At 44.5% G+C, this 24,435-nt stretch overlaps 1 protein-coding gene across 2 annotated transcripts in view; it reads right to left on the bottom strand.

The window, feature by feature from the left end:
- Carmil1 (capping protein regulator and myosin 1 linker 1) overlaps nt 1–24,435 on the bottom strand; it is a 294,654-nt gene that overhangs the window by 124,920 nt on the left and 145,299 nt on the right. For both annotated transcript variants that reach the window (XM_059263261.1, XM_059263262.1), the window contains exons 6-11: nt 22,585–22,682; nt 22,178–22,248; nt 21,869–21,942; nt 8,673–8,748; nt 4,330–4,418; nt 2,419–2,513 (exon numbers count right to left, since the gene is read on the bottom strand). In XM_059263261.1, the coding sequence (XP_059119244.1) occupies nt 2,419–2,513; nt 4,330–4,418; nt 8,673–8,748; nt 21,869–21,942; nt 22,178–22,248; nt 22,585–22,682 (503 nt within the window). The remainder of the gene's footprint in view (nt 1–2,418; nt 2,514–4,329; nt 4,419–8,672; nt 8,749–21,868; nt 21,943–22,177; nt 22,249–22,584; nt 22,683–24,435) is intronic.

Raw genomic sequence — 24,435 nt, 5'->3', positions numbered from 1 at the left:
CATAGCAGAAGCTGGGTGGTGGTGGTGCACGCCTTTAATCCCAGCTCTTGGGAGGCAGAGCTAGGCAGATCTCTGTGAGTTCAAGGATACAGCCAGCATGGAGACACACGCCTTTAATCTCAATACCAACCATAGAAGACCTGGAGGTCTGTACAGACAGGCAGTGACGAGGAGGTCACGTGGTTGGGTTTACAACCAATGAGAAGGCAGAATAGAAAGTTTATAAAAAAGACAGACAGTAAGTAGGTCCCTTGCTGAAGAGGACAGCAGCAGCAGTGAAGGGTAAGGTTTTTAGCTCTGACCTCTTGGGCTTTCATCTCTGCGTTGGCTCTGTGTTTCTTATTTAACAAGACCATTCATCTACATGTGAGTGTGTGTGTGTGTGTGTGTGTGTGTGTGTGTGTGTGTGTTGCTCCTCTAAACCTGTGCTTACAGGAGAGTCTTTGTGCAGACCGTCTCATTTCTTTTGATAGCCAGGAGTAGAATTGCTCGGTCCTTTGGAACATCTTTGTTTAACCTTTTAACAACCCTCTCTCTCTAAGTTTCCAAATGGCTGCATCTTTTTCCATTTCCCCCAAGCAATGGCAGCATTCCCCTTTTCTCGCATCCTCTCAAACACATTTATTTCTATCACAGCCAGACGACTGGCTATGAACTAGTACCCCATTGTGCCTTTAATTTCCATTTCCCTAATGACTCAAAGTGCCCTGCTAGCCCACCTGTCTTCTGGAGTTCACCTCCTTAGGGACATGACTACTTCCCTCTACTGATCCAGCCCTGCCAGTAGCTAAATACGGCCAGATCCCCCCATCTTACAAACAAACCCAACACAGCAGGAGGTGCTGGGGACAGTTCCCACTTTACCACACTCACAACTCTGCCACTTCTAACAGCTGGTAGAGAGAACAGCTGCTTTTCCTACAGAAATGACGACACCCCAGAGAACCCTGCACTTCAGCCCCGCAGTTCAGCCTGGGCTCATCTTAGGCTGCTTGCCATGTGACCTAGTTTTGGATTCTTCCTTCAGACTCCCTACTTCAGATGACAGAAGTTACCCCTGAGGTTCCTGTGTGAATGCTACAAAGGAATCCTTTTCCACGCACAGCAGCATCCCAGTCAGAAAGTAAATGCGAAGCTGCCTGGGTGCCCTCAGCTCAGCTGAATAATTAATCTTCATCAAATACCTAACATTGAAAGATGAAAGGCCCTACTCAACAAGGCTGGAAAACATTTCCAGCAGCAAATGAAAACAAAATGTTCCCTCCAGAGATAGCGCGATTCCTTCTCCAACCCCATCCATCAATGTTCTGAGACCAAGACGGAGAACTCAGCCACAGACTTCCCTTCCTGGGTCAGCTGCAGGCCCTGCCTTTGCCACTTATGAAGACTTTCCTTTGAGTTCCCCTTCTGTTTGCGGTGGTGGGACTGTCCCAGGAACTCACACATGACAAGCAAGCACCCTGCCATACCCCAGCCCCAGAGGCAAACATGTTTGATAAATCTTTCTCCTCACAAATCTGGTCCTTCAACCTCACCATAATCACATGTTCAAGTCTAATCAAGTATTCAAAGATCTATGTGGTAGGCACAAGTTTAAACTGGTCACCCAGACTCTGGCCCCCTCTTAAATGCTTCCTATAGAGCAAGACAGGCAGGTGACTATAAGAGAGGCTCACCACATGATTATTAAATCAATGAATTCTAAGCTTATCTACAAAGAAACCACAGGCTGGGGATGGAACTCAGCAGTACAGCACTCCCCCTGCATGCACAAGGCTCTGTGTTCACTACAAGGGGGCCTGGGAATTGTATTGATGCACAGGACTGCATTCTCAGAACTTTCGAGGCAGAGGCACAAAGGTACAAATGTGAGACGAGGCTAAGCTACAAAGCATAAGTCTTGTCTCAAAAAAATAATAAGGGCCCTAGGGGGTATATGTTGAGTGGGTCACCCTATCACAGAGGTGTCTTCTGAGACGAGTTCTAGCTGGTCCCTAACATCACCAAGTGCCCTGTGAGAGGTAGAAAATACAACCTAAGCAGCCTCTTGGATCTGGGAGTGGTCTCCAGTAGCAGTGAGCAAAAGCAGAGGGGCCCTGAGTCCTACCGCCCCAAGGAAAGTTAATCTTCTGTTGACCAGAGATAAGGAAGACTTAGGGTTAGTGTGGGTGGGACTCCACCTGGGTGTGGGGAGAATTCCTGGTAGGTATGGGAAGGACTCTGGGTGGGTGTGGAGAAGGTTCCAGGTGCATGTGGGGAGGGTTGGTGTGGAGAGGCCTCCAGGTACGTGTGGAAGACTGGGTAGGTGTGACAAGGGCTCCAGGTGACTAAAGTGAAGCTGTCACTACAGCCCTGGATAAACTAGGACCCTAGTATCCTACACCTCTGGCATTCCTGATCTTACATATGGTTCAGTACCTCGATCCTCCAGCGGGTTCCCAGCGAGGTTGATCGTGTGAAGTCCTGAGTTAGGATTATGTGCTAGAGCACTGGCCAATTTTTGTGCAAAATCTCTGCAAGGAAACAAAATGGCACGAGTAATGAACAAAATGCAAACTGTTCAAATGAAACATTTAAGGATTAAAATGGAATGAAACCAAAAAGGAAGAAACTCTCCCTTACAGTTTTCCATATAGAGCTACCAGTACAGCTCAGGGATAGAACTCTTGCCTACATGGGGGAGACTCTTGGTGCAACTGCCACTCTGTGAGTGGGATGCAGGGAAATCACACACATATATAATAATTCATTCTGGTCTGACAAAACCTCACACAAAGGAACAGAGACAATATGGCATTTCCCCTTGGTTACCTGTGAAAAATCCTCCATGGGTTCATTTGGTCCCCATGCACTAGTCCTACTTTGGAAGGGTGTGGAATGCTTAAGAGGTGGACCCTCACTGGAGTAAGTGGGTCACTAGGAATAGGCCTTGTGGTTTTAAAGCTGGGTCACACTTCCTATGGGCTGTTTGCTTGTTGAGTATAGACAAATATGACCAGCCACCTCACGTTCCTGCCACTACACCTTCCCTGGTATGAAGAACTTTATTCTTAACTACTATGCCAAAAGACATCCCCCTCACCCTGCCCCCCACCCCCCCTACACACACATGTCCACCAGCAGCCAGATTTTTGGTAACACATCCAGTTCTAGGGACACTGCTAAATGCTGCTAACAGTATCACTGATCCCTTCCTGTTTTTTAAAAATTCCACAGCAAATCTTTCTTGAAAATTCTAGTAGGCTCTTCACTGTATCTTACTTCTCATTTCCTTTAATACTCACAAATGTAAAACTGATTGCTTTAATTACTGAGTTAAAGGCCACCATTGCTAGCACCCTATTTTACACAAAAAGAAAAATCACTGTTTTAGTTATACTTTAACCTGAAATAGCACACTAAGTGCTAGGATTACAAAATACCTGCCTTGCTCATTAACGACAATAAAGCCTTTGTTCCAACAGATTCTAACTCATGCTCTTCAGTATTAAACTCAGGGGTGGCATTAAACCACCAGGAGAAGATTAGGAGAAATGACTAAAACTGATTAATGTAAGAAAATCACAGGGAATCTGTTAGTATCATGACTACAATAGTAAAAGCTGCGCAGGCATCTTCAGTGAGAAAGGTATTTTATAAGTACTACACACACATCAGTGCGCTTACTGCACAACCTCAGTTACAGCCCCCATTTCCAAGGTAAAGATACTGAGATGTAGGACTTCTAAACTCCCTGCTTGAAGCAGGAGGCACTTTACTAAGGCCCATACTCTTATCCACTACACTATGAGCCCTCAGGATGTCCCACAACACAGAACATGCTATTAAACACTTGGCTTTCGTGATAATAATGGTATTGAGGACTGGTTGATTGATTTGTGCTGTGGTGTGAGTGTGAAATTTACCCCATAGGCTCATGTGTCTTAACATGTGCCCTACTCCCAGCTAGCAGTGGTGTTTAGGAGGGTGAGGAACATCTGGCAGTTGGGGGCTTAGCTAGCCGATGCAGGGCCATAGATTTGGGGATACAGATTATAGCCTGGCCTTTGTTCTGTTTCCTGACCCCTGAAGTGCCCAATGGCACCATGCCTTCCACACCAGGACTCATGATGCACTGCATTTGTATCTATGCTGATTCTAGACAAATCTTTTTGGCCTCCTTCTCTGGAGTATTTTGTTACAGTAAGAAAATTAATATGGTTTTTGCTCATTCTGGTGGTTTTTGTTTTTTTTTGTTTTTTTTCCCAGAAGGAAACACTATATGTGAGCGCCTCAACTTTTTAAAAGATCATGTACTAATTAAAGGGGCAAATGGCCTAAAATACTCACGTTCTGAGTCCAGCATTTTCCAACACCAATTCTTCCAGTCTGTTGGACCGACTCACCACCCTCAAGATCTGTTCACAGACATCCGTGGACTGTAACAGAAAACACTTGTTGGTCATTCTGCACGTCTGATGAAAAACATTTCACTTGAGTGCTATAAATCTACACAACACAGAAATACAAGTAAACGAAACACTCGTCCACACACATTCATTCGGGAACTCGTCAGAAAGCATCCCCACTACGCACCACCATGAAAACCTGGGGACACCATGGTACAAGATACAGTCTCCAAGTGTACTACGCCTCAAGGAAGAGACACAAATGCTGTGGCCTGAGCTGGTGCCAAGCCCCACACCCTCACTCACTGAAACATACCCAGCAATGTGATGGCAGCAGCCGGTGGGGTTGGAAGGTGAGTATGTCATGGGAGTGTACACCCTAAAGAGTGGAGTTGGTGCTCTGATAAGAGTCCCAGAGAGCTGCCTTGCCCCTCCCACACATAAAGACACAGCCAATGGAGCTATCTGCAAACCCGAAAGTGGATGCCATTGTACAATGAACAGGCTACTGCCTGAACTGTGCACTTCTCAGCGTCCAGAACTGTGGGAAACAAACTTCTGTTGTATAAGTTGTATAATACCTATGGTATTGTTATAAGCAGGTTGAATGGAGTATGATAAAATACACAGCCGTGATGCAGTAACAAAGGCCTTTTTAGCAGTGTTACAAATCCACCTAAGACCCTCTTACCCTTTCTTTGAAGAAGCAAAATGACTTCCGAAGGCAGTGATGGATGTCCCAGGTGAGGCCCTGAGGACTAAGTGATAGCGATAATGACATTGAGGGTCTTGTCACAATTGTCACTGTGGACCAGGCACTGAGCTACATCTGCATGCCTATGTCACTACCAAACCAGTAGCTACATATTAGTCTCTACTACGAATAAACACAGTAAGGGGTAGAGTGTTCTGCACTTCAACAGGGACCAGCCCCATCATGGTGAGGTTGGTCCCTAGGATTCACTAAAGTAGGAGAAAGGGGAAATGTCAAAGAACTAAATAAATGTCTCCGTGTAAATAGTATTTTTTAATTATTTTTAAATTGTATGTGTGAGTATATGTGAATATGGGTGAGTATCTATGAGCAGATGCGTGAGTATCTGTATCTGGGTATGTGCATGTGAGTGCAGGTACTCACAGAGGCCAGAGACAAAGGATCCCCCTAGAGCTAGAGCTACGAGCCGACTGATACAGGTGTTAGGCGTGGAGGAACTCAAGTCCTCTGGAAGAGCAGTATGCACTCTTAACTGCTGAGACGGCTCTCCAGGTCACTAAAGTTTTGGGGTTTTGTTTTTAAATCATGTATTTATATAATTACTTTACAGGGGAATTGAAAACTGAAGAACTATGCCACACGCCATGGTGGGAGAGTCGGACATGAGGTTTTAATGTTTGGATTTCTACATGTTCATATTTTTATTTATACCGACTTACTGCAAAACTTAAGTAGCTCTGGTGCTGATAAATGATTTTATACAACTACATTGTAAGCAAGGGCTTACTTGAATTTTTTTACAGTATAAATAAGAGACAACCTGCCCGTGTGCCATAGCATACAGCAAGGCAATTTTTAAAACAAAGCCATCGCATAAATATATATGCGTTCTCTGACTTATCTGGTGGCACATGTCTAGCTGGCGTCCCCAATAACTGAAACAGAGTCTGAAATGAAGTGCCCCAGAGCTCTCCAGTTGGGTAATCTTTACAAAAGGCTACCCTGGAAATACCCGAAGTCGCACTGTAGACTCTCATCTCTCTTACATGCTGCTTTGCTCAATTCAGTCCAATTCCTGGGCTGAATGGTTTGGGTGAATTGACACCAAGGGCAAAAATGAGCTCTACCGAAGCCAATGCCATTTCCATTAGGCCAACAGCAGTGATCGTCCATGTCTTGGCCCTTATGTGTGCAGACCTCTTTGTTTCATGACGTATGTCCAAGGGGATTGATTGAGCTAGGTGTTGTCAAGGCTTAAAGTGAACGTTTGGATCATGTTTTAGCAGGAATTATTCTCATTTTTAGAAGCAATCCAAGCAGTCATACACTGTCCTGGCTACCGAGCAGAGCATCCAGAAAAGGAATTCAACCAAAGGGAGCTTTAAAGAGTATCCACACTGAGTTAAACACTGGAACGAAAATGTATTTAAGAGAGTGTATGCAGGTGCGGCGAACTCTTCTTTAAGAGGTCCATAAAGCAGAGTTCTAACAAGTTATTCATTGCTCCATTAATGGTGCTTTTATTTATGCCAACTACATGAAAAGCAGTCTTTCCTGTATCCAAGAATGTACAATGGTGACATGTTTAAAGAAATGCATACACAACCCTAGATATGAAAAGAATGTAATAACCATAAAAGTTTTTCTTGTCTACCACATTCTCAGTACAGGATCAGAACAATTCAGTTGCAAAACTAGGAATACAGTAGCTCTCTCGGCTTGTATTTAGCTTATATTTAAACATTTGATATTTTGAAATGAAATGTGGTCTTTGTGGATATTATACTGTAAGGCTTCATAAAAGAGAATGGCTGAAGCATAGTGGAAGAGGGGGTGGACAGAATGTAAGAGCCGGACAATGGGGAAGAAGGCTGTAAAATGCTGCCCCACTGTATAGCTTTTATCTCTTCCACGCTGCTTCATCCCATTCAGTAGGAAGCCTGTCTCAGACCATTCCAGGGCTTTGACACATCCCGGTGAACTGACAGCAGGACAAAAATCAACCATACACACAACTGAAGCCCCTGAGAAGTAACAAGGGCATTCTCCAAGGTCTCCCCTTTCCCACCTGCAACCTCTGTTAGCTCAGTCCTTGAGATGGTTCCACTCTAGCAGACCTGAGGTTCCCATTCCCATGCTGCCCTTCATGGATACCTGTTCATTCACAGAGGGCTACCCTACTCTACTCCTGCTGCCCCAGCCCCATCACAATACGTAAACACAGGGTTACCTAGCTGGGTTCATTCCCAACCTACCCAGTCCCACATGAGTTTGTTTCTCTACCTCTTTACTACTCTGTGATGATGATTATCTTAAGGGTCAACAGTTGTGAAGTTCCTGGGTAGTCAGGGACTGGTTAAAAAGAAAAACCTGCTCACTATGATCTCTGTGATGTGCTACTCATCTCAGCAAGGGCAGGTCAGTTTCATGGTTGGGTTCTCTCATTCATTTATTCAGTGATTTTATTATATATTTATGAAGCAAGTTTTTACCATGCAGCCAGTTCAGCAAGAAGCTACAATACCCACACAGTATGCTAAACACAGGACGGAGATGAGCAAGACTGCAACTATCACACAGTCATAGGCACACAGGAAGCTGGGGTCCAGGAAGGTGAGGTAACTCATCTCCACTCCCAGAGTCTGGGCGGAAGAGTCATGGGAGGAAACTCTGGTTTCTGACTCCATGCTGGTTTCCTATGCCACCATGACTCCTAAGGGCCCCCAAATGAGTCTAGCTCATTTTGAATCCATAATGCCTTAAGTCATACCTTTCTTAGGTCAATTCAGACACCCAAGAAACCTGTTCACACGCTCCATTTCTACAAAGCCCTTTCTCAATCCAACGTCTTTATTAGAAAAATCTTACCGCCAGATTCCAAGCCTCTATAAACAAAATCTAATTTACTTCTCATCCTAAATGAAGATTCTGAAAACTAACTCGGGGATAAGTTTTCTTTCCATAGAGCAGCTTTGAATCTGTCTAGTTTCCAACAGTGTCTACTACCAGAACAGACCAACTATTTGGCTGCTCTATTTAATATAAAAACCAACAGATTTCACTTGGACTTTATTGTGTCTATATATAAATCCTCTCCCTACCCCCCCTCCCCGCAAAGAACATCTACAGAGTTAACATTAACTATTATAATCCAATCAGACCAAGTCTACCTGTTGATATTTCCTGAAATTGTTCTCATGGAAAACCTAGTGTCGATGAACAGGAAGGCGGAAATATAAAGCCAGCTGTTTGCAGCTGTGCAAATGTGACTTTAATAGCTTTTGCCAACTGAATGAGTGTATACAGAAGGCAATACTAAAAGCGCCTTTCTGGTCTAAAATTGCCGGAGGCAACTGAAAACAGGAGGGTGGATCTCTCTGAAGCTCTCACATTCCAAACATCACACAATGTCATGTTAATCATTCCTAGGAAGGAGAGCTCCTCAAGAAATAAAGTGTGTGCAGCTCACCAGCATGGTACCAAAATAAAATCTTTCTGACGACCATCAGGCTTTTGAAGTCCAGCAAAGCTGGGTAATGCTGTGGCTGCCCGCCTCTTCAGTGACTTACCAGCTTAAGATCCTTGGAGGACAGTTTCGTGAACCACTGATTATATTCCAGGGCCGCAATGATGGGGATCAGGTCTCTAGAAGCAAAATTAATGAAGAACATGAACACGGTCCTGCAAAAGCGCTGTGGCAACAGCGCAGTTTTAGGTAGGTGTGTTGTACATGCTTGTCCTCTTCTCACTTCTGGAAGACGGCAGCCGGAATTTCAGGAGTTCAAGGTCAGCCTCGGTATATCGGCAATTCAAGCCAGTCTAGGATCTGTGAGGCTCTGTCTCAAAGAGCAAAACAAAGAAAACTAAAACCTTATATTTTTTATTAAAAGTGTATGTGTGTGGTGTGTGTGTGTGTGTGTGTGTGTGTGTGTGTGCACATGCCGAAACTTAAGTGTGTAGGTCAGAGGCTAACTCTCAAGAGTAGGCTCTTGAGTTTTTCACCTTGCTGAGGTGGAGTCTCTCCTGTCTCTCTGTTGTGTTCTTCAGACCATTTGGCCTGAGAGCTTCAGCAGTTCTGTCTCTGGGAGCCTGCTTCCCACCTCACTGTGAAGTGCTGTGATTACAAATGAATGCCACCACATCTGCTCTGCACGTGGTTTCCAAGGACTGAACTGTGATTGGCAGGTTTATGCAGCAAGAACCTTTACCTACTGAGCTATGCTCTTGAGCCTCCAAACAATTTTAGTAGTAAACCATCCAATTCTCTGCAACAGATCCTCATACAGCAGAATACAAACAGAATTCCACGAAATTAAAGTACATTATCCCCAGCACCTCCAATTCCTGCTTTCCAGGGGAAAGAAGCTGATGCCAGCATTCAGAAAGAAATCAAATCTAACACTACATTAATATGGGCCTGTTTCCTTAGACTTTTTCATAGATTCACAAGCATCAAGGATCTCATGCAGTGTCTGAGAGGTTGGTCCCCAAGCAAAGATAATGCCTTATACTCTCTGACAGCAAATATCATCAAACGGATTCTCAGTGCTCAGTAAGTGTCCTGCAACCATTTGGTAGTTCTTGCACTTCCCAGCAGTGATCCCTTCCTTGAAACAGAGCAGCTGTAATTTCTCTGATGCTTCATATGAGCTCGTAAGCTATGGGGTAAAGGTTTGCATGTGAAATCCCGGCCTCTACACCATTTTCCCAACTATTGGCCCCTGCCACACATTCCTCATCTGCCTCACCACAGGACTGCACAGGCAGAATTACCCTTCACTGCTGAGCCGTGTTTTGAAAGTCCACCTTCACCATACATCTCCTTTTCTGTTCGCTTTCCTGTTGACTCGCACTCCGGTATGGTGCATGCCTCTCCACTTCGCACTTAGCTCTCCTGTATTCATTGCTTCTACGACCTTAGACTGTAAATCTTTGAAACCTAAGCTCCAGTTCTAGTTTTGTGTATGATATGACACAATGCTGCAATTTCGCCTGAACAGCAAAGATGGGCAGGAGGTGGAAAGAGCTCAGAAATGCAGCTGGTCTGCTTGCTTATCAAAAAACACCTCAGTTAGCCTGCAAACAAGCCAGGAGGTACCGGTTGTTTTACAGGCAAAGGGATTGATGTGCAGAGACATGAAGTGAGGCTGGACCAGAGGGAGAATGAGATTCTTTTCTTTATTAAAATGATTTTTCCCCTTTGGAGGAGACATATTAATCATACAGAACACAGTTCACTGTGACATATTTGTGTACGCATATAATATATTTTGATCATATTCACCGCCTGCCCATTACTTCTTCCCTCCACTCCACCCTCCTCATGATCAGCTTCCTGTTCCCTGGTAGAGACACTTCTACTTTCCTGTTGTTCTTCCCCAGCTCCACCCACTACACTCAGGTTCCATGCATTGGGGGTGGGGAGAATACATGATGCTTGTCTTCCTGAATCTGACTTATTTCAGTTAACATGGTGAGCTATGCAGTTTCATCCATTTTCCTGCATATGATATGATTTCATTCTTCTTTGTGGCTGAATGAAATTACATTGTGGAAATAATCCATATTTTCTGACCCAGTCTTCTATAAACAGACACCTAGGATGATTTCCTAACTTGACTACAATAGATATGGCTAGATACATGATAGACGATAGATAGATAAGATAGATACATACATACATACATACATAGAAGATACATAAATACATGAGATAGATAGATAGATAGATAAATAGATAGATAGATAGACAGACACATAAATACATGAAGAGAAAGAGAAGATAAATACATAAATACATGAGAGAGGGGAAGATACATAGATAGATAGATAGATAGATAGATAGATAGATAGATAGATATAGTAGAAAGATATATAAATACATGAGAGAGATAGACGATAGATAGATAGATAGATAGATAGATAGATAGATAGATAGATAGACAGACAGAAGACAGGCAGACAGATAGACAGACAGATTGATAGACAGACAGACAGACAGACAAATAAATAAAGCAGATGTCACTGATATATTCTGGCTCTGGTTCCTAAGAGTCTATGCCCACAAAACTACAGCCTTTGCCAGATTTTGAAGCACCATGTGTGAGCTCATCAGACATGAGTAAGAAGATGAGATGCATCCTTACAGGTGGCCCAGAAAAACAATGCACAGGAATGAGCAGGCTCATCCACAGGTTCCATCTGCCAGCTTTTCTGTCTTTGTGTCTCTTGATTAACTTGCTCAAAGTTAATGTTATCTTTAAGTTAAAATTAAAATCCAGGCATGGTGACTCATGCCTGTAATCCCATAACTTGGGAAGTAGAGGCAGGAGGCAGTTGAAGGTCAGCCTTAACTAGAAGAGGTAATTTGATGGCAAGCGCTACATCTATCTCAACAAAACAAATGAATAATAAAACAAAGCCATTAGAAGGAGACAGTCATGTATCTTAATGCAAACAGTAAACACTGCTCCAGTGCTTAATAAATACTGGGTAGGATTACTACCTGTGAGGATTAAGAGGTGAGTGTTTTGTTCTCCTGCCCCTCCCCCACGATGCAATGAATAAGAAAGAAAACCAGGAGCCATCCCAAACACTGGGAATGTTAAAGGGCCCCAGAACATGGGGAACAAGAAATCCCACCTGGAGCAGATGGGCACAGGTTCACAGGGCTCCAAAGATGGGAAGAAAAGAACAGAATACTTAAAATAATTAGGGACAGATGTGTGCAGGCATGGGAAACTGACTATGCCCAGTAATTCATTCCATTCATAGATTCAGTAAGTGCCAGCCACCATGCATGAATCACAGGGTCTAATGTAACAATGAACATAGCACCCAGTCCCTGCCCTGTAACAGTGACAGCCTGGCACAGCCTAGCAGGCAACCGGGGGAGGAAAGCAACTATAATGAAGGAAAGAAGCCACATGCACCAAGAGGAATGTGACACGCACCCTAAATTCAATCCCCAGCAGCCACAGAAAAGCCAGGCAAGGTGGCACATGTCTGTAACGCCAGTGCTGGGAGTGTGAAGATAAACAGTTTCCAGGCGCAGCTGTCCAGTGAGTTCAGTCAAAATAACAAATATCAGGCTCGTTGGGATAAACCCTATCTCAAAAAATATGGTGAAGCCATTGAGGAAGACATCCAGACATCCACCACTGATCTGTCCACATGTCCACATGCATACCATACCACACCCACACACCTTCCCCACACACAGGCAGAAGCAAACACTCCAATTTTAAAACTGGACATAAGATCTATAAGATCTAAAGAGACATTCCACCAAAGTTTATACATTTACACATATCAAAGAAGCACATGAAAAGGCTCAAGGGACCAGCCACTAGAGGAATGCAATTCAAAGCCAAAATCAAAAATACCCCATCCCCACAGGTGTGTACTGGGTGGCAAAATTTCAGACCACACCCCGCCAGCACCAAATGTGGATCAAGACACAGCACAACTGGAGCTGTCAGATGCAGCCCAAGAAAGACAAATGGAAGACTCGGTGCAGGAGACAGCTCGACTCTGTCTTGAGTTTGCTATGCACCTGCCACGTGACCTACTGACCTCACGCTTAGGTATCTGCCCAACAGAAGCAAAAACATAAACCGTCTTATTTATCATCACTGTATTTATAACCACCCAAACGTAGAAACACCACAGACGTCCTTCAGTGACGGCACATGCACTGGGGGTGAGGTTAGAAGCGACCATGTTCAGTTTCTGCCTGACTCTGGCTCTTGCAAGTTCATCCACAGAGCTCAGGAACTTTGTGAGGATGCCAAGAGCACAGGGAAGTGCCACATCTAGGTCTCCCAGCAACCAGCTAGCTGACACCAACCACCAGAAGACTGAATGAAAAAGGCATCACTATGGGTTATGGGTTCATTTGCTGTGGGCCATTAACTTTAGAGGTTTACCACATAGTAACACATACCCACAACACGTGCTATCTACAAAAGAAGGTTTGTCAGCTGCGTAAAGAAACGTGACTGGAGGAAAAGCATGAACAGCCTTTCAGTAAAGAGATTTTTCAAAAAGCTAATATCTGCAAGGCTGGGAGGATGTACCCAAGGAAGCTGGGGGGAGGGGGAGGGGCGGAGCATCAGAGGGAGGAGAGGAGCCTCAGGTGCAAAGAGTGTTCTGAGGCTAGAACAAGAAGCAAAAGGTAGAGAATTCTTCCCAAGTGGATTTACAGGATTACCTGTCAAACATGCATATGTGGTAGCTAATCTTGGCTGTCAACTTAACTGGGAAGAAGGAACCTGAATTGAAGAACCACCTCCCTCAGTTTGGCCTGTGGTCGTGCTGTAGGCTATTTTCTTGGTTGGTAATTGATGTAGTGGTACCCAGTCCACTGTAGGCAATACCAGCCCTAGGCAGGTGGCTCGGGGCTATGCAAGAAAGGCAGCTGAACACAAGCCAGGGAGTCAGTCAGTAGTAAGCAGTGTTCCTTCAAGGTTTCATCCTTGAGTTCCTGCTTTGGCCAAGTAGATTCTTTCCTCCTAAGTTACTCTGGTCATGATATTTGATCACAGTAACAGAAAACCAAACTAGAACAGCATATTTCCATCATAAAAACCAAAAAAAGATTGGGGAAATTCTTACAGTTGGATAGAGTAGTGGGGAGGCGGGAACCATGACTAGGAATTAATATATACAAGTCCAGAGTGAGGCAGGAGCCTCTTTCTTGATCTAAGTGGTAGACATAATGGCTGAATTTACAATTATTTGCATCCTGGTACACATCTGCCCATTTTTCTCTAAGAGAACAAATACAAGAATGGCCTTAACAGAATTGTTCATTAATAGACAATAAGCTAAGCAGAATGTCTGGTCAACAGCAGAATGGCTAGACTGTGCAATGTCCTACATTAGAAAGAAAGAAAAACTGAAACAAAAGTCAATGGACCGTGGTGGCACATGGCACCCTGGAAAGCCCCATCTTCCAGAGTTAACAATCTTCCAACCTGGCTGGAACATGCAGAGAATGGGGAGCCTCAAATCTGGGTAGGTGGATGCCCAGAGAATACCTCAGAAAACTCCTGTGTCAAATTAAGGTCTGAACTGGACCCTCTGAACCACAAGTCAATATGACGGCTAGGGAGAAAATGAGAGCAAAATGGGGACTCAGTCCTGCATTCAACCAACAGCATCATGGAGTCAGCAAGGAGAAAACACTGGGAACTCCCACTTAAGTGGAAAATACACAAGGCAGCATGGGACTGTCGTCACTTCCTAGAGCTCATCCTGAAAGGCTTCGTCAGCACTTCACAGATGCACATGTAAGCAAACCTCAGACAAAACTCCACTGGATGCGCTCTCTCTCTCTCTCTCTCTCTCTCTCTCTCTCTCTCTCTCTCTCTCTCTCTCTCTCACACACACACACACACACACACACACACACACACACACACTGAAGTTAGTTCCTTTCTGGTCGTGCAGAAACATCTCCTTGGTTGATTCTTGAGGTATTTCCTGTGTCACTAGAGCCCTGTTCAGAAAAGGTTTAGCAGGCACTTAGAACTTGAAATGTATTTGAAATTTTGTTTGTTTGCTCAGCCAGGTCTTGCACAGCCCAGATGCTCTTAAGTTACAGTGACCCTGTTGCCTCCGCCTCCTATGTGCAGGATTATAGATGTGTGCTGCCATGCCTGGCTATTTGAACATTTCTATGTATAAAATGCATAGACAGACGAAGGTTCCCAAGACCTAGGGAAGTTAGTCGGTCTGTGCTCTCACACCAAGTCCAGACAGTGAGTGTTCAACCCTCGATGGTGTGACTCACAAGTGCACTGTCTTAAATGACTGCCATCAATCCACCAGCAATCAATCTGCTTCTTACACTTTCAACCTTCAGTCTCCTCCACAGAGAATGCAGGATGACATGTCTACATAGTTTCAAAACAAAGGAACTACACCCCTTTCAGCACACTGAGCCAATCATTTGTTTTCTCATTTTCCAGTCAACACCTAGATGTAGTCTGGTGGTGTTGTTTGTTTTGTTTTGTTGTTCGTTTTGTTTTGTTTGAGATAGGGTTTTATGTAATCCAAGGTGGCCTCAAACTTACTATGGAGCCAAGAGTGGCCTAATTTCTAATCCTCTTGCCTCAGCTGGGATTATTCGCCCTGTTTTATATGGTGCTGGGAATGGAACCCTGGGCTTTGAGCATACTAACTGAACTACATCCTTAGCCCACTACAATGTATTCTGAAGTTATTACTCAACTAACAAAGTTTACTTTTGTTACTTTGAACAATAAAAATAAATTAAAATGCTCAGTATAAGGGTAAACTGTTCAACAGGCTGAGGCAGGAGGATTGCTTGAGCATAGGAGTTCGACAGCACATCCATCATCAGAGGGCCAGCACTATCTTCTTGAAGAAGTTTTGTTGTTGTTGTTGTTGTCTTAAACTTAAAAATAAATTACTTGCCTGGCATGATGAGAAACAACTACAAGCCCAGAATACATGAGGTAGAGATGGAAGAATTACAATTGTGGAACTAGCCCATGCTACACAGCAAGATGTTGTCTCAGCCAAACAAAAATGGAATTATGATACTAACACATTCGGGCAATGCTTAAATGTTGAATATAGAGATAAAGTTGGCAAGAGGGTTCGAATCCAGCTCTGTTGTCAAGGTCTTTATTGCCCTAGGTTCCAGGCACCCTAGGAGACATTAGTTCTGACATCTCTCTGAGCTGTGTGACCACACAGACATTTTGTGTGTTATTATTTTCAGGCCAAATTTTCCTTCTATTCCATTCTCCTGCCCTCCCTCTCTCCCTGAAGCTTAAAAAAACACTGAGACTTTTAAATGGACGGTGTGAAAGACCCCAGGAAAGTGCTACAGAACAAAAATAATTGACAAGTTTGAAAGATGTCTAGCGGCTCCAGGATGTCCAAGATGGGAAGATCTCAAACACAGAACACCAACGAGGGGCAGTATGTGAATTATGGGTATACCCACACAAGAGGGAAGTTCTCCTTCTAATAACCCTAACAAACAAACAAAGACTCAGAAAGGTGATGTGTGAGAACATCAAGTCCTGCCACTCTTTACGCTCTGTGCACACACATAGTGGCCACACATGGACAAGCGGTGGGAAACTGCCACAATGGTACTGCCTCCTGGCATAGTCATCGGCTAGCTTTCCTGGGAATGACTGAAACTATCTCCTATCATATCTACTTCAGGAATGGAACTTGGTGTGGGAGCCCATTTTCAGGTTCCTCGTGGCTTTATCCAGCAGGTCTGCATAGAGGATGATTAGGACTACCGGCCTGAGTGCAGGTGTCTGAGATGGTCTGCACTTGGCTGTGCTGGGGGGAGGTCTTTTGCTCCACCCTTTGGCATTTCTATAAATACCCTAGGGCAGAGCTAATCAGGGCCCATTGGAATAGGTTCCAGGCCCTCTAGAGGCTATCCTGTATTTTCTATCTGTTTTTCTCCACAATCTAAATCCTTCTATCTTATATTTCCTGCTGCTCTCACTCAAGAAAACTCTGGGGAACTGTGGGGTTGGTGGGTAAACACCCCGCAACTTGGACAGTTTTAAAACTTAAAAGGGTCCTAGGGAAATGGCTGAGTGGTTAAGGTTCTTATTTGCAAGAAAGAATACCAGAGTTCACATTCCCAGCACCCACCTAAATATTAGGTGGATATGGAGACCCACCTATAATTCCAGTCTCTTAAGTTGGAGACAGAATTCCCCCAAAACAGCTAGATAGTAACACTAGTCTTATGGGTGAGCTCTGAGTTTGACTGAAAGACCCTGCCTCAAAGAATAAAGCAGAGAATAATTGAGGGAGATGCCCAAATCAACTTTGGACCTCCAAAGACACATGCACATGCATGCACACATGTACACACACATGAAAATAAATACAGTTAAAAAATAGCTAGGGCTGTAGCTAATGGTCAGAATGCTTGCCTAGTATACAGGACAGTCTAGATTCCATGCTCTAATATCACAAAAACTGGGAATAGTGGATCATGCCTATATCCCAGGGCTGGGGAGGTAGTAGCAGGATCAAAACTCCAAGGTCATCCTCAGCTACATATCTGAGTTCAAGACTAGCATGGGGTACATGAGACTCTGTCTTAGAGTTGGGGACAGCATTGTAAATGAGTGATTCCTTCCTGGTTCCTAGTTTACAGAGGTATGTCCTGTACGCTCTCAGCTTACTAACTGAACAGCATTCAATCCTCAGATATCCCCAGGGTATCAGAGCAGTCTTTAAAAATCTTCTAATAAGCCAGGCAGTGGTTGTACACAGCTTTAATCCCAGTACTCGAGAGACAGAGGCAAGTGGATCTCTGTAAGTTCAAGACCAGCCTGGTCTACAGAGAGAGTTCCAGGTCAGCCACGGCTACACAGAGAAACCTTGTCTTGAAAAATCAAACAAAAAGACCATAAACTTCTGATACTGGGCCAGAAAACAGCACAGCAGGTAAAGCTGCTTGCCACAAAGGCCTAACAGCTTGAATCCAATTCCTGAGACCTATGTGAAGACGGAAGGAACGATCCACCTTCACAAAATTATCCTCCAGATTCCATGTATATGCCCTGGCACATGCCCACACCACATATGGCATGTGTGTGTACACAAACACTTCCAAATAATAAATTTTAAAAAATGTTAATATTCTGATTATTCATTTCTAACAACAAAGGATTGTAAGTATACCCTGTGTGAGTTTACTTATAATCACATACATGTGCTATAGCACTAAAATATTAACTTTAGAATAAAACACGTGTGCACGTGCACACACACAAATTCAGAGAAATTTAGTGATGGAGACAAAATCCAGACCCACCCCTTCGCTACCACCTCCTGATCCACAAGAGAGAAGGAATGAGGAACTGGGCCTGGGGCAGAAAAGACTGTCCCCATGACCTCAGAACCACCTTGCCACATACACATAAGCTGTTCTAGAACTCAGTCTTGCTAGCTCCCTGGTCAGGAATATCACCTGCATGACCAAGAAATACGACAAGCCAAGAGCATGAATCAGCGGGGGAAGGACTCTCTCGGGCCAAGTTTAAACTCAGCGGTGCGTGTCCAACCGGGCTGCAGAGGATTAAAGAGATGAGCTCCTCTTCAAAGTCTGCTGGGAGGCAGAGAAATCAATGCGTCCAAGGCCGTAGATTCTCCTCTGCCTTGGCAGCACCGCCCTGCCCTCATCACTCCCTGCCATGTCAAATTACAGTGTAATTACATTTCTAACACGTCGGCTCGAAACCCTTCCAGACACCCCAAGAGAAATGTGGAAGGAGGCGTTTCTCCATCTCTGCCTCTTCTTGGCACAGCATTCACTAAGACGGGGCAAACTGTAAAGGCATACTAAGCAAACCAAATACCCTACAATAAAATGTTGGAACCTAAAACTAATAACTGAGCAGGCATCTTTCCCAGCAGTCCCTAATTACTAATCCTCCCTAGGGACAGACAGGAGGAGTCCAGCAGGACCACTCCGAAGCCCACACCTGAATGCTTATGCGGCCACAGCAGGAAGCCAGTTCTTAAATACAAATGCCACAGGCAAGAAAAGGAAAAAGGGAGGTGGGTGAGGAGGGGCAGTAGAGTAAGAGGTAGAAACAGAAACTATGAATGAATATGAGCATGAATGGGAGAGAATGAATTAAACCACATAACCCTGGCCCTGACAAAGCACGAAGATGAAAATTTGCAGAATGGTTTCTATTGAGTATTGCTTTCACATCCTTGTGCAGTCAAGAGATCCTTAAGTAAAAGCATCCCAGTCAGGGCCTGCTGTAATTGCTACAGAAACTGTCTGACGCACAGAGTCTAAAGTGGTTATTACCCAGCATGGATGAGATGGTCCATAATGAAAAGACACCTTTTATTTTATCTTATTTCTTTGACACAAGGTCTCACTATGTAGACCAGGCTGGCCTTGAACTCATAGAGATCTGCCTCTGCCTTCCAAGTTCTGAGATTAAAAGTGTGTGCCACGACGTTTGGTCAAAAAGAGTCCTTTTAATTCTCTAACTGAGCAAAAAGGAGTAGGTGATCTTCATCTGTCCCATTAACTCAGTGCTCACAAACAAACCGAAAATTCTCTATCCTTGAAATGAGTAAATCCCCTTGCAGGGCAAGTCTGGTGCCCTAACAATAGTTCTTGGTATCAGCTACTTTGCTATTACTGTAGGCATCTGCATCACATGGCTCCCTTAGCTTCCTTTTGAGGACTAGTGGAGCAACTAATTCAGCTGATGAGCAGCAAAGCTCAGCACCAAACTGCACAACCTACTAACAGACCATGGTCATTAAGGATGCAACAGACATGAGATGCAGAAACACCTCAAGTGCCATGCGTTAAAGTGCCCTACAGTACCTCCACTTCTGCAGGCCATATGCCTTCTAATTACGGTCCATTCACCCCTGGGGCCCTGGAGACTGACTCGCCTATTCACAGGCTCAAACAATTTCATAATCATGCTGAAAACAACTCCTTTCTGTCGTGTTGCCATTTGCGCATGTGTCGCAAAAGCAACAGCTGAAAAGGCAAGGCAGCACCCTGCCATTCTCTGCAGCCACTACCCCCCACTGTCACACTCACCCCCACTGTCACACTCACCCCCACTGTCACACTCACCACCGGGCTCTGCAGACACTCCCACTGTCACACTCACCCCCACTGTCACACTCACCCCCACTGTCACACTCACCACCGGGCTCTGCAGACACTCCCACTGTCACACTCACCCCCACTGTCACACTCACCACAGGCTCTGCAGACACTCCCCCCACTGTCACACTCACCAGGCTCTGCAGACACTCCCCCCACTGTCACACTCACCACCAGGCTCTGCAGACACTCACCCCCACTGTCACACTCACCCCCACTGTCACACTCACCCCCCCCACTGTCACACTCACCACCAGTCTCTGCAGACACTCACCCCCACTGTCACACTCACCACCAGGCTCTGCAGACACTACCCCCACTGTCACACTCACCCCCACTGTCACACTCACCACCGGGCTCTGCAGACACTCACCCCCACTGTCACACTCACCCCCCACTGTCACACTGTCTGTTTGGTCTTAAATGTCAGTTTTGTTTTGGAATGCTCTTGATGAAGAAATGGAAGCTGCTCATCCTGGGATATCTAGGCACCTGCATGAATCCTTCCAATATTCAGTGTTATAAATATGGAAGTATATACAGAATTCTTCTCCAGTCTCCCAAAGAGATAATTGTCTTAGTACAAAGTATGAGTTAATGGAAGCTGTCAGCAAAAATAGTTCCCTTTCATTGAATGTCAAAAAAAAAAAAAAAAAAAAAAAGAACCATTGTTACTCAGATTGGGGAGGAGCTGATAATTTCTAAATTTAACAGGTGACAGTCACTTCATAGCACTCACATGCCACATCTCAATGTGTGTGGTGGTCAGAGGACCTGACTCTCGCCTTGTTTAAGCCAGGGTATGGTGGCTGTTTCAATTGCCAACTTGCCACAGTCTACAATCACCCAGGAAGAAAGCCTCTATGAGAAATGCCTAAGTCAGGCTGGCCTGTGGGTGTGCCTGCAAGGGATTTTCTTAAGTTGGTTATGAGCTGTGAAGACCGGCTCTGAATGTGGGTGGCACCAACTCATGGTTTGGGGCCCTGGCCTGTGTAACAGTACAGAAAGCTTGCTGAGCATTAAGCAGGAATAATTCATTTCATTCTGCTCTTGCCTGTGGCTGTGATGTGACCAGATGTTTTAAGTTCTGCTGAAGATGGACTGTAACCTGGAACTGTGAACAAAAATAACCCTTTTCTCCCCTAAACTACTTTTTTGGTCTCGACATTTTATCACAGCAACAGAAATAAAGAAAGGACACAGTGTTTATTCACCATTGAGTGTACCAGGGTACTTGGGCCAAACCCCAAGAACTCCCTGTCTCTGCCTTTTTCCCAACTCACATTGGGTTCTCTACAGCATCTGGCTTTTTCACATGGGTTCCGGGGATTTGAACTCAGTTCTTTGTGCTTGAATTACAAGCACTCTACCCACTCAGCTATCTCCTTAGAATGCTATTTTTCCCATTTAGGTCAGGGCTGAAAAACTGTGAAAAAAGTTTGTCAAATGACTTACAACATGCTTTCATTATCAGTATCGCCAGGCAGATATTGACAAACTGATTTTCACCAGTAAGTGCATATATAAAGGAGTAACTCCCCAGGCATAAAGAAGTTGTAACAAAAAGTCATTTATTAGAAATGAAGTTTAGACTTTCGCCACAGAAATACTATTATAAAGAAGGAACTTGGCACAACAGTATTATGTTTTTATAGAGAGTTGGTCAATGGACTTTTAACATTTATTTTTAAATATGTGCATGTGTGGGTGTATGTGCAGGTTCCCTCTGAGGCCAGAGGCATCAGACCCCAGTGGAGCTGACATTACAGGCAGCTAGGAGCTGCCCAAAATGGCTGCTGGGAACTGAATCTAGGTCCTTTCCAGGAGCAGCATGTACTATCTTAACTGGTGACCTGTCTCTCCAGCCCCTCAAATAAGCTTTTATAAGCTACATCCACCATTTTCCAAACATGGACTTTAGTCTTGGTATACAGAAGCGCCTCCACAAACCATCTGTAGTGATGAGCAAGGCCTCTTAGAGTTTGCTCACTTCTGTGGTTCTCTGAAAGTTACCTTTGTCTCTAAGTGACAACAAAGAGTGAGCGTCCTGAGAACTGGGAAGGGGCAAAGGAAAGGGAGAAAGACGGGGCTTACCTGTGCTCAAGATGACTGAAGTCTTGTAAGTTCAATTCCCTGGTGTCTTGTGTCAGATAAATTGTATCCACATCCTGTTTAAAGCAAAACTCGGTTAGACAATTAATCCATGTATATAAACAGAGAAGGCAGACAAGCTCAGAGAACTGCATGAGGACACAGGCAGATTTCTGAGTAATCTGAACAAGAAAGACAATAATCAAAATGAACAAAACAGAACGAGGGGGAGAGGGGGAGGGGAGGAGGGCGCTAACAGACCGCACGTCGGGTGTCGGGTACGTGTGCACGCAGATGGACAGGTCGACTTACCCACTGCACCTCTTCCCTGTAGGAAAACCCCAGCCAGTCGCACACACAGGCATACATCTGGGAAAACCCACCTGAAGCATGAAGCAGAAATGTTGATATTGACAGGTTTGCAGTCAAACAATTGTTACATCACAAGTTTACAGCTTCAGTCTGGCGGCTGTTGGCAATCGGGTTATCTTTCCCATCTAGAGAAGCAGCAAGGACTCTCCCCAGCTCCGTGGTGCATACACAGCAGGCTGCAGCTGGGCTTAAATATAGGACTTCTGTCCACCAATCTAAAGTCTGTGCATGCTAATTACACCTTGAACTAATTGTACTCTACAGTAGCAGACCAGGAATAGACTCCGCTTCCTGGCAGGGGGACGGGCATCCAACCCCTTGTGTTTTAGTTTAAAATGCATGCTCACCACAGGGGCCTGGCTCAGCCAAGGTCTGGCTGTCCCACAGGGCCTGGAGACTGGCCAGGCGCTCAGATGGCTCCATGGAGACTTTCTTCATGATTCTCCTGAAAGGTTAACCCCAACAACACATTTCAAAGCTCTTGATTTTGGAACAGTACATAGACTTTTATTTTGTACTATGCTTTTTGTTTGTTTGTTTTAAATCAACACGAGTGTTACTTCAGTTCTGGTCAAAATAATTCCATTATGTGGGCACTAGGGATATGGCAAGCTATAGGGACATATTAATACTTTGATCTGCTTCCTCTTGTAGATACAGACATTAAAAATTGTTATTATTATTATTATTTTGAGACAAAGTTTCTCTGTGTAGCTTTGGAGCCTTTCCTGGAACTCGCTTTGTAGACCAGGCTGGCCTCGAACTCACAGAGATCCGCCTGCCTCTGCCTCCCGAGTGCTGGGATTAAAGGTGTGTGCCACCACCGCCCGGCTTCATTGTTGTTTTCTAATGTGAAATTTTTGTTACAATACTTAGAAAACAGTGCTCTAGGGTGAGGGGTAATGGGTGTGACTCAGTTGGTAGAGTGCTTGTCCAGCATGCAAAATGCTCTGGCTTCCATACCCAGTGCCACATAAGCCAGAAGTAACTGTACACACCTATAATACCAAACTTGAAAAGCGGAGTGAGGAGAATGTCAAAATTACCTGTAGCTACAGACTGAATTTGAGGACAGCATGGAGCACATGAGGCATTGTCTCAAAAAATGAGAAGTACTGTATTTATTATATTGAATTATTATTGTTGAATAATTATTATATTGAATTATAGTGAAATATTATATTGTACTTCTACCAAATACACATGACCAGCTTCTTAGAACTAAAGTACAAATCTCTAAGTCAATCCATCGTGCCCTGTGCAAGTCTTCATCAATAGACCGACCATCCCTTGTGGGAGTAGCAGGTCCTTTGGCTCTGTGCCGAGGGACTGAGGGTCATCTGAGGCAATGCCTGAATTCTACTCCTCTCATCTCTCTTCCTCCTCAAAACCTAGTAAAGCTCCTGCCTAGTCACAGAATGGGTAATAATGAATCCCGGGGCTGTTGAGATGGCTCACCCGCTAAGAGTTCTGAATGTGCCTGGCGGGGGTGGCGCACGCCTTTAATTCCAGCACTCGGAAGGCAGAGCCAGGAGGATCTCTGTGAGTTCGAGGCCAACCTGGTCTACAGAGTGAGATCCAGCACAGGCACCAAAACTACATAGAGAAACCCTGTCTTGAAACACACACAGAGAGAGAGAGAGAGAGAGAGAGAGAGAGAGAGAGAGAGAGAGAGAGATCAAATTGCTCTTGTAGAAGGCTGAAGTTCAATTCCCAGCACCCATGTTGGGCATCTCACCACCACCAGAATGTTGGCCACTTTCTTCTGGTCTCTGCAGGCATTGCACACACACACACAGACACACAAACACATAATTAACAAAAACAAGAATGTAGCCTGCCCCCCCAAACTATCATTATTCATGACACAGAAGTGATGAAATAAGGAGACTCATATCTCATCATCGAGAACAGAAAGGAACACGTTACTTAGAACAACAATGGGCACACAGTAGGATCTCAAAAATGGTAGATGATGTTGTTAACAGGATCACACCCTGAGCATGTAGTGAGTAACCTATCAATTCATCCAAACATCCGCTAAAGGCCTATATTGTACTTTCAAGAAGGCTGTGGACAAAATTCATGAATAAAAATACCATTTGTTTACTGTTTATGAGGTTGTTTTATTTTGATCCAGAGTCTCACTATATGACCCTGGCTGTCCTGAAATTTAGGACATTGACCAGACCGGCCTT

The sequence above is a fragment of the Peromyscus eremicus genome, chromosome 5 (genome assembly GCF_949786415.1).
Source record: "Peromyscus eremicus chromosome 5, PerEre_H2_v1, whole genome shotgun sequence".
Taxonomy (NCBI): Eukaryota; Metazoa; Chordata; class Mammalia; order Rodentia; family Cricetidae; genus Peromyscus; species Peromyscus eremicus.
The sequence above is the reverse complement of the archived record's forward strand: the minus strand, read 5'-3'. Positions and strand labels throughout refer to the sequence as shown.